General features: G+C 43.0%; 1 protein-coding gene across 1 annotated transcript in view; it reads left to right on the top strand.

Annotated features, from left to right (window-relative positions):
- COL20A1 (collagen type XX alpha 1 chain) overlaps window positions 1-7,724 on the top strand; it is a 51,262-nt gene extending 43,538 nt beyond the window's left edge. The window contains exons 33-40 of the mRNA XM_017833160.1: window positions 42-95; window positions 1,457-1,528; window positions 2,211-2,246; window positions 3,588-3,654; window positions 4,490-4,678; window positions 5,975-6,052; window positions 6,713-6,868; window positions 7,365-7,724. Coding sequence (XP_017688649.1) covers window positions 42-95; window positions 1,457-1,528; window positions 2,211-2,246; window positions 3,588-3,654; window positions 4,490-4,678; window positions 5,975-6,052; window positions 6,713-6,868; window positions 7,365-7,378 — 666 coding nt within the window. The 3' untranslated portion in view covers window positions 7,379-7,724. The remainder of the gene's footprint in view (window positions 1-41; window positions 96-1,456; window positions 1,529-2,210; window positions 2,247-3,587; window positions 3,655-4,489; window positions 4,679-5,974; window positions 6,053-6,712; window positions 6,869-7,364) is intronic.
- Window positions 7,725-9,906: the final 2,182 nt, after the last annotated feature.

The raw sequence follows: 9,906 nt of genomic DNA on the forward strand, positions 1-9,906 counted from the left end.
AGAATTCTTTCATTAGTAAATGACTGGATTTGGCTTTGCAGGGGGTGAGGGGACTAGAAGGCACAGCTGGGCCTCCAGGACCTCCTGGACCAAGGGTGAGTACTCATTAAGAGTGATCCATGCCAGAATCTCTTCCTCAGCAGAATCTCGGGGTTTCTCTTGGAAGTGTCAGGACAAAAACCCTTCTTGGGGCACCATGGGGAATATCTGGCACATTGGGCAGGTGACAACTGCCCCTGCCACTCTCTGTGTAAGAAGAAAAACCTTGGCTTCTTCTGGCAAGCCCTGAGGAAGATTTATCCCAGCAATGAGATGCTTGTTTTGCTATTTTGGCTTTCCCGGTGCCACTGTTTTCCAACTGTTGGTTGAGTTTGAAGTAATTTGGCTTGCTAGACTGAAATCAGCAGGAGCTGGAGGATGGAGGCAGGTGTGAAAGGTTTACTCCCCACACCACTGCCAATACCTGCTGCCAGGGCTGGATGTAGGTAAGTGTATCGCACTCTGCTGTGCCCAGAGTAGCAGAACCTTAAGATCTATTGATTTACATCTGCTAATTTGAAGGCACCACAGGTACATTTCATTTTACATGGGAAACTGAACCAAATTTGGGTTTAGTTGATGGATGGTGGACCTGATAAGTTACTGATTCCCACAGCTGAGTCTCACTGCTCAATTACAAGGAATTTGGCAGCAGTTGTGCTAAGTTATATTTATGGGAGCTAAGGTTGAATTCAGCTCATAACTTTGACTTGCTCATCCTGGGAAGATGTGAAGCTGGCAGGGTTGAACCTCGGCTTTCTGAATACAAGGAAAGCACTGTAGCCTTCAGAGGAGGCTCTGAAAGCTGTTCTGGTGCCTTGAAGACTTCTTTTATGTTCACTGTTCAGAACAGTTGTTAATCTCTACTGAGCTTAAATGTAATAGCTGGAGAATTATAAAACAATATATTTTTGCTAGTTGGTTTTGGCTTATTTTTTTTCTTCCCTTTAAGTCTCCAAATGACTTGATAGATGACTTGACAGATGACCACTCTCTAAGCTGCTGTTACTGTTGAAAAGTATTAGAGGCCAACACAGGTCTTAAAGGAAAAAGAAAACAACCACATAGTATTGGGAGGCTCAAGAAAAGGGTTGTGCTTTAGGCTATGTCTAAATCTGAATATATAATGAAGGATCTAAAGCCTGTAGGGTATAAACTACATTGCAGTTTGTTGGTAAAACTCAGCTTTGCTGGCTTGGCCATAATTAAGACAGTAATAGGAAATGATGTGAACATGACTCACACACAATATCCTCTTAACATCGGGCTCAGGGATGGGTGAGGTACTGACAGGAAACTTAAGGCTGCAGTGCCCTTGCTAGAGTCCTCTAAGATCTTACTGCTGGTGCCCCTGGAGCTCCTTGAACAGAAAAAGAAGAAAGGAAATAATTGGATTTTTAATTTGTATTCTCTGCAGGGTTTCCAAGGAGCGACGGGCACCCGAGGCAGCAGTGGCGAGAAGGGACCTCCGGGTGATGTTGGGCCAACAGTAAGTTTCTGGGTTTGGGTATCAAAGAAGGCCAAGACATGGAATACCTGAGTGGAAACAAGCTGTTCCCACAGCAGCTCTCCCCCAGGGTCTAAAGAATAGTTTGAATTCACTCTCATCCTTCTTAAGCAGGTGTCTGGACACAAAGCCCAGGCTACTAAACTGTTGATAAAGCATTCGACAAATCCCACCTCCCTTTGCCCTCTGTAGATTCACAGGCTACACAAAATCCAACAGCCAAGTGAACTTCTCGTGTAAGATTCTAGAATAAAGGGAGGGAGTCTGTCCTGAGCTGGCATAGCCAGGGTTGGGCTTGTAGGTGCAGCCACAGATCAAGATGTCACAGGTATTTCTTTTTCTCAGATGATAAAACCACCTTCCCTGTTGGGAAATCTATTCTAAGATTGCATCTGAGAAATTTCTGCATCCCTGTTGTTGGTGCTTATGCCACTACTCCAGTTACTGCTTATTTTTCTTTAAAAGGAAAACAAAATGTTCTTACGGACTTAAAGCTCTTCTAGTCACTGTCATGAGGTCAAGCAAACAACAAAACTGTGAGAAACAAACTTTGTGCTCCGTGTCCCACTAATGTAACCCATATCCCCATTTATTTATTTTTGGGGGGTTTTTTTCTGCTCTTCCTTTCCCTAGACTTCTTTATCTTATTTTTTTCCCCCTACAGGGGCTGCCAGGTCCAAAAGGAGAAAGAGGAGAGAAAGTGAGTTTTTCTGGTGCCAGGTAACACTGTCACTGTATCCTACACTCAAAAGAGTGGATGTGGTAACCTGATTTGCAACCTTTGCTTACAAATATGAGCCAAACTTCTAGTGCTGAATAACTTCATGTACCTTTTGCTTGTTGCCTTCTCATTCACCTGCACGGGCTGTGCTGGTGAGATATAAATAATCCCACAGCAGTCAGGAGCTCCTTAGTATCATTTGTAGTAATGAAGCAGAAATGTCAACAGAAAAATCCATTCTTTGCTGAAGAGGAAAAAACAAACCCGCTTGGCTTCTCCCAATTGTTCTGTTTTAATGCATTGCATGAGAGGACTCATTTGTAGTAATTGTCAGCTGTGCCCCAGCACAGAACCTTGGAGGTCAGGGCATCCACGCTGCCTTGGAAGGTTGTTTTGTTGGGAAATGAAATTTTTCTCATCCTGACTTTTGGTTAAGTAGAAACCCCATGACTTTCTAGGAGTCTGAGGTTCATTGCCAAGACTGGCTTATGCAAATTAGGCTTCAGAAGGGGCTGAGGTGCTTTTGTCTCAAGTTAATGCCACAGTATTATAATTTTTAAAACCATTCTCCTCCCAATCCCACCAGCTTTTCCTTTTCTATACTTTCTTTGGGTTTTTTTGCTTTGTTTTTTTTTCTTTTCCAGTGGAACTTTCCATTTCCCCCTCCCTTGGTTGTTGTGCAGAGCAGATTTTAAAGTCTGGGTATTCTGCACTGTGATCCAGCCAGACATGCATGTTTTATAAATGTTTCTGGAAGTACACAGTGCATTAGGTATGAATTTTCACAGAGCCAGAGTTTATTTTTAAGCATTTTTTTTTGAATTTTTATCACTTTTCTTTACTTTACTCGAACTTTCTAGAGGGCCCCTCACATATGATTTATTCAGAATACAGTAACAGTAAGAATCAATATTCATAAAAGATTGTGTCAAAGATAGGATGTTGTAATATCTGATCATACTAAATGTTTTACATATCACAGAACACTGAGTTATAGACTTAGCATCTTTTTTGATAAAATTTGAGGGTGAAATTTGCTCTCCCTTTTTTAGTAGCTTCAGTAATTATTTAGATTCGGTCTGGGCTTTTTTGATGTGCAGGAGAAAAGCAATTATTGATGTTTCCAATTTCAATTTTCTGGTTTCAGAGCTTTGTGATAAATAAACAGAGCCGCATTTCACAGCAATTAATATCTCTGAAACTCAAGCTGAGGAAATGAATGTGCAGAAAGCCATCATGAACTATGATATCGATCCTTTATAAAAGATATTAATGCTTCCCTTTTTTCTTCATTTAAAAAAAAAAAATGCTTCATTTCAGGGGGAACCACAGTCCTTGGCCACAATTTACCAGCTTGTTAGCCAGGCTTGTGAGCGGATGATTCAGAGTGAGTATAACCAGCCCAGCTCCTGTAGTGACAGGGCACAGGGGAATGACTTTAAGCTGCAAGAGAGCAGATTTATTTCAGACATTAGGAAAAAATTTTTCTCTGTGAAGGTGGTGAGGCCCTGACAGGTTCCCCAGAGAAGTTATGGACTCCCCATCCCTGCAAGTGTTCAAGGCTGGGTTGGATGGGGTTTGGAACAACCTGGTCTAGCAGAAGGTGTCCCTGCCTGTGGCAGGGGGGTGGAACAAGATGATCTTTATGGTCCCTTCCAACCCAAACCATTCTGTCATTCTATGGTTTTATGACTCACCAGTAGTGAAAAAAACAGAGGAGAGACAGCATGAAGCTGTAAGTGACCCCAGGAGCTCCTCCATCCTGTGCTGTGCTGAGCACTGTGCATAACAAATGTCCCATTGCAGGCTCTAAGTGCTGCTTTATTGGGTGGCACTGGCACAGAGACCTGTGAAATATTTCTTTGCAGCATCCTTTAGTATTTTGCAGAGGCTTCTTTATTTCTTAAATGGGAAAGCTTGAAACTAATTTGAAAGAAATAATTCTTTTGGTGATATGTGCTGATTCCTCTTGAGATGATGCTTTTTTAATAAAGCTCCTGTGCTGTGATGCACAAAGAGAAATAAAGGTTTGACCAAGGTCAGGCAGCAAAGTCATGACTCAGCTGCCCATCTTCATCTTCTGGCTTTCTCAGTTTGGACTGACAGCTATTTAGCACTATCTGATCATTTTAAGTACCTTTTCAGACAACATCTTCTGATTTTTATCTCTCTTCTGAATTTCCCAGCCAAGGAAATGTTAATTTTCTGTCTTGCTTTCTCAGCTCATGTGTTGAAATTTGATTCATTCATTCATGAACACGCAAGGAAGCCAGTTCCCATGTGGGAAGAAAGGGTAAAACCAGGAGAACCAGGACCACCAGGTCCTCCAGGTCCCCCTGGGAGCAATGGAGAAAGAGGAGAAAACGGCATCCCTGGACGGCCAGGCAAAGATGGGTATCCAGGAGAGAGAGGTATGGACAGAAGCCTTTGTAAACATTTTTTACTGTATCTTTGCTACTTTAACTAAACATTTCAGTGCCTCAAGCAGTACTGTGAAGATAATCCATGATATCATCTCATCTCATTGCTGTTTTCCTTTTGGACTTCTCAATTCTGGGAAGAGACACCCCTTTTCAAAGAGTAGGCAGAAATCAGATGCAGCCCATTGTTTTTTCAAGCTTTGCATTGAGAGGAAGGCCAGTGTAGGTTTTGGGGGATGGAGAGTTTTATTTTAGAGGGCAGGAGGCTCTACCTACAGAAAGGCAAAAGAAACAGCCCTTTGGGTGAGCATATGGTGGTGGAACAGATCACCTTTGGACAGAAATGAGGAGTGTTGGAAAGCACTGACTGAAGGCATGAAGCAACTGAAGCAATATTGAAAGTGGAAGTGGGTTTCTGGAGCAGTAGTTTCAACAATGAAAGACTCACACATGACTAAAGAAATAGATTAATGTAATCTCAGATGTGGCATCAGTTATTGCACAGGAATGAGTGAATAGTGGGAAGATGTCTCTTTCACAGACAGTGTTTGGCAGTGGCTCAAGTAATTATCTGTCAAAATAAAATGAAAAACATTGGTTTCAGCAGTGTCCTAACACCTCTGAGGAACTAGAAATGTGCTGTTTAGCTCCTTACTCCTGCACTAGTCAGCCTTATCTGGTATCTGCAAAGCTTATCAAAATGTCACTTCAGAGAAAAGGGAGTATCAACCTGCAGATGTTTCCAGCCTGTCGAGCTGGAGATGGGAGAAGATGAATCTCACTGTAAAACCATCTTGAGGACGTGGCTGGTCAAAATATTTTCATCTTAAAACAATCAAAAATTGTGTTTTCTAAAAATGTACCTGTTTCTCTGAGATGTGCTGGTTTTGTGACTAATTTAACACAAAACCAGTAATCCTGACTAACCAGCACCTGGCTGAAGAGGCAGTTCAGCTTTGTGATTTGTCTGCTCCATGTGAAGAGCACAGAGGTGGATCTCACCCTCAGGCTGGTGCACTAACATTATCACTGTGAATTTCTCTGTGAAAAAAGTTCATTTCCACCCATATCAGGCTGCAAATCAATGCTAATTGGATCAAAGAAATCAATGCCCTTTTGGTCACAGCAAGAGAGTAGGTGCCCAGACTGAATTAAAGCAAATGGATGTTTCTCAGTGTTGCCAAGGGCTGTGACTCCACTTCAACATGTGGGGAGACTGCAGGAGCACCAATTCAGGGTGAAATTTGAAATGCAGTGAAGCAACATTTATCTCTTATCTGTAATTAGGTGCCCCAGGGCCCAAAGGAGAAAAAGGAATGTCTGGAGCCAGTGAGGAGGGGAGCCAAGGACCCAGAGGCAGAACAGGTAGAGTGAATACAACCTCTTTGCATTAACCCAGCAGGGCCATCTGATGCCCACCAGCTCTCAGATTCAAAGCATTAACCAGCTGTAGGACCATTGTGGTGGGGTGGACTGGCCTTCCCCCCCCCAGCACTGTTGGCATCATCCTGGACAGTTCCTCTCTGCTAAACACAAGAGATTATTTCAGGCAGCTTCTTCTCTCTGGTACCAATTTCCAGGTGATGATGCACTTTAATGACCTGAGATATATCCAGAGAATTTTAGTTTTGCTGCCTTTTTGCATGCAAGGCCAAATGCTCTGGGGATAGAAACTCTGAAAATTCAGCTCGTGACACGTAAGGGTTTGTGAGTGATCTGTTAGGATTTGGCATACAGCAGGAGCTTTGCCACTGACATAACAAACCAGGCACTATCAAGAGAGTGTGGTCAAACATATTGTTATTCTTTTAAATTTTTATAATTGAGATGTAAAACCACAAAAAGCAGTTACTCTGGGATGGGTCATGGGGTTAAGGTGATTTTCCGCATTGGCATGTTGTGGATTTTGGATTCTCATAACCAGGACCCATTTTCAGCCAAGGATGGAGGAAAATACAGAAGAGGTATTATATTGAAGCAGCTAAAGTAGATGTACTACAGCTTACAGTGCTTCTCCTTCTTCAGGCCCACCAGGAGAAGTTGTGCTGGGGAAACCAGGTCCGAAGGGTTACCCTGGGAATGCTGGTCCTCCAGGTTTTCCTGGTGCCAGAGGACAGCCTGGGCAGCCTGGACATCCAGGGGCTTGTGATATCTCTGGATGTTATGGGGCAGGTAGAAGAGGTAAGTCCTGACTATCACAGTACAAAAGTTATCATTTTATGGCTGGTCTCTGGTTACTTCTCTTAAGCCAGGCAGAGACCTTTGTTCATCCTTCAGGCACCATCAATCCTGCAAGAGCCTCCCCTGCAAAGCAATCGGGGTGATTCAGTGCAACCCACAGGGATAAAAGGCGGTTCCATTGACTGCTCCTCAGCCATCCTTCATGGATTAACACATAACTGCATCAGTAGTCGAGCAGGTGGGGTGATCATGGGGGTATCCTCAGCTCTTAATGTCCCCAGCAATGTTTCCATGGTGGATAGAGAGGAACAATAACTCACTTCCCACACGCACATTTCACGGGGGCTCAGTGCTGCAAAGACCTGGGCAATGAAGGAATTCACTGGCACGGAACAAAAGATTTACAAGGGAAGAGGATTATCTCTATGCCATTCCTTCTCAGACCTTGACACTTATTTATTCATTTGCTCAGTGGCCTCATCCTTTCCACACACAGATTTCGTCCCCTGACGGCTGGTGCGGAGGCAGATGAAGACTTTGCTTTTCCCTGGAAATCTCTGGCTGAAAACTCCATGCACTTCCAAAAGAAGCAGCAACCTGAATACCAAATGTGTTGTTTATGTTTTTTTTAATGCCTCATCATTTCTATATGGACGTGTCAATCAAACACTACAGCCACCAAACCAGCCTGTGTTTGGGTGAGCCCTCTCTCTGGTTCTCAGCACTGGACCCCTGCAGTGTTCAAACTTCACGTCCCACAGCAAGACAAAGGCACAGCTGGAGATGCAGGCTGACAGACTTGTAGGAAAAACAAACACTGTATTTAAATGCTCAGAAATAACAGATAATTTCTGCCTGTTTGTCTGCCTTTTTTTTTTTTGTCGATTTTTATTCTGGGTCCCCTGCACAGAGAAAAACAGCACATCATCCCAAAGATGCAAATCCACTGGAGAAAAGCTGAATTTTCTGTTAGTTGACAAGGTAACAAAGTTTAGCACCATGTTGCCTGTTTCTGCTTCTGGCAGAATGTTGATGGCTTCCTTCCAGGAGTGTTATGTACACAAATATTGCAGACCTTCCCATGGTGTGACAAACCCCTCCACTGTCCAGCCTCCTTCGCTGGGGCTTGGTAACTCAAGCAAAGCCTTATATGAGTCACAGCACAGCAGTGTGCTGAGAGGAGCTGGAGATTAACCTGCTGCCTTTTCCATCTCTCCCTCCTGCAGTCTGAGTAGCTACTTTACATGTTATCAGCTGGAATATTGAACAGCTCCAAGTCTGGCTTTTACCCATATGATAGGGAGGTAATTGTCGTGTTACATCCCCTTTCCTTGCCATCGTCTGACATATGTCTACAACAAACCATGCAGATACTGATAAAAATGTACCTCCTTTGCAATCACTACTTGAGGCTGTGCTTGATCACTGCTTGTACTCTGCCCCTGCTTCAGAAACAATCCTTCCCGAGCTCTGATTTAAAACTAGAGCAACAAAATATTTCAATTTTTTTTTTTTTGCTAAAGCAGGATGACACAAAAATTATCAATATGTATTTTTCAAAGCTGTCAAGAGGTAAAAAAATGGAGCATCGTGCAAATTCCTGCATAGAATCATGCACTCTCATAGAAGTAAGATTTCTGGTCACTATGGAGCTTTCTAGAGTTGCCTTGACATATAAAATAGAAATCTTTGTAGCTCAGATGAAGTGTTGTTGCAGACAAAGCTCCAGGTAGAAGAAAAAGGAGAGGTCAGAGGAGCTGAAGGTTCCAGCACACTGAGAACACAGTGTTTGAAGAGACACATTCACTGGGACACCCTGAATAGGTGCTGTGGAGTTGCAGGTGTTTCTGTTTATACAGGTCAAAAAGCTTTTGAACTGTGTTTTCACTGTTCTCAGGGGGAAAAAAAACCCCCACAACTAAACCAAAGAAAAAAAAGGCAACCCAAACCTGCATGAAGTTGATTCGAAATGGTTCTGCATTTAGCACTGGATATAAACCCCTACAGCTGTGATAACTGGCAGATGAAAGGAAAGGCAAAGAGGTAAAAGAGGTACCTGCACAGCAGAACCGAAAATTGTTCCCACGGAATGCTCACAAACTGGGGAAGGTGAGCAGTTCAGTGAGGAACATCTGCATTTGCAGGTGATGCTGCTTCCTTTCTGTCCCAAACTAGTGCAGCCAAATTCCCAGTTCTGGACTTGCTGCTCTGCCTGTTCAAGTGTAGTAACTGCAGGTGACTGAGACAGAGCTCCTTTATGTTTCTTTATCGACTGCTTCTGAAGGTTACTCACACCCCCTCACTGCCTGCCTTGGGATGAAATCTATTTGTTGGAATTTCTAGTGACATTTGCTTTTGTCTTATTATTTCAGATACAAGAGGAAGGGTCAGATTTTAACAAAATTGTGTCCCAGAAGGGCTATTGATTAGGAGACAGACAACCTGAACAAACAACTTGTCCATTTATCTTCCTAAACTTTGTCCCATGAGTGGTTTTATTTACTAGAAATCACGGCTATTTAGCCCATGTAATATCACAGAGCCTGTGCCAGTGCTTTGTAACCCAATTCCTTGAGCCAAGGGGCATTTCTGCTGGGAGATTTTGGGCGCTGAGAGTGTCCTAATCCAAAAAGAAAATATTTCAGTGGCTGGAGAAACACAGCAACCCTAAAGGTGAAGGTACAGGGAGGCTCAGGAGACCCTCTGTTCTTTGCTGAACAGAACCTGTTGTTTTCCCTTTTGTGCTGTTCTTTTACATGCTTTGTGCTTTTCCCTCCCAGTTTATCATTTTTAGTGCAAACTGTAGTTCAGAGCAGCGTAATTCATTAGCAATGCAGTTTAAAGAGTTCTCTTGCAGGTCTTTCCTTAGTGGGGACTTTGCTCTCAATTATAAAAATTTAACATATCCTTGTGAAAACCCACACGTTCAGACTATTTTTTTCTCCTTTGCAGATCAATGCCTGTTTCCCTGCCTTCTCTTTGGTCCTTATTAAAATTCTTTCTACTGATTTGCTCATTTTTATTAGTGCCCTGAAGTA

The sequence above is a fragment of the Lepidothrix coronata genome, unplaced genomic scaffold, assembly GCF_001604755.1.
Source record: "Lepidothrix coronata isolate B3197 unplaced genomic scaffold, Lepidothrix_coronata-1.0 Scaffold212, whole genome shotgun sequence".
Lineage (NCBI taxonomy): Eukaryota > Metazoa > Chordata > Aves > Passeriformes > Pipridae > Lepidothrix > Lepidothrix coronata.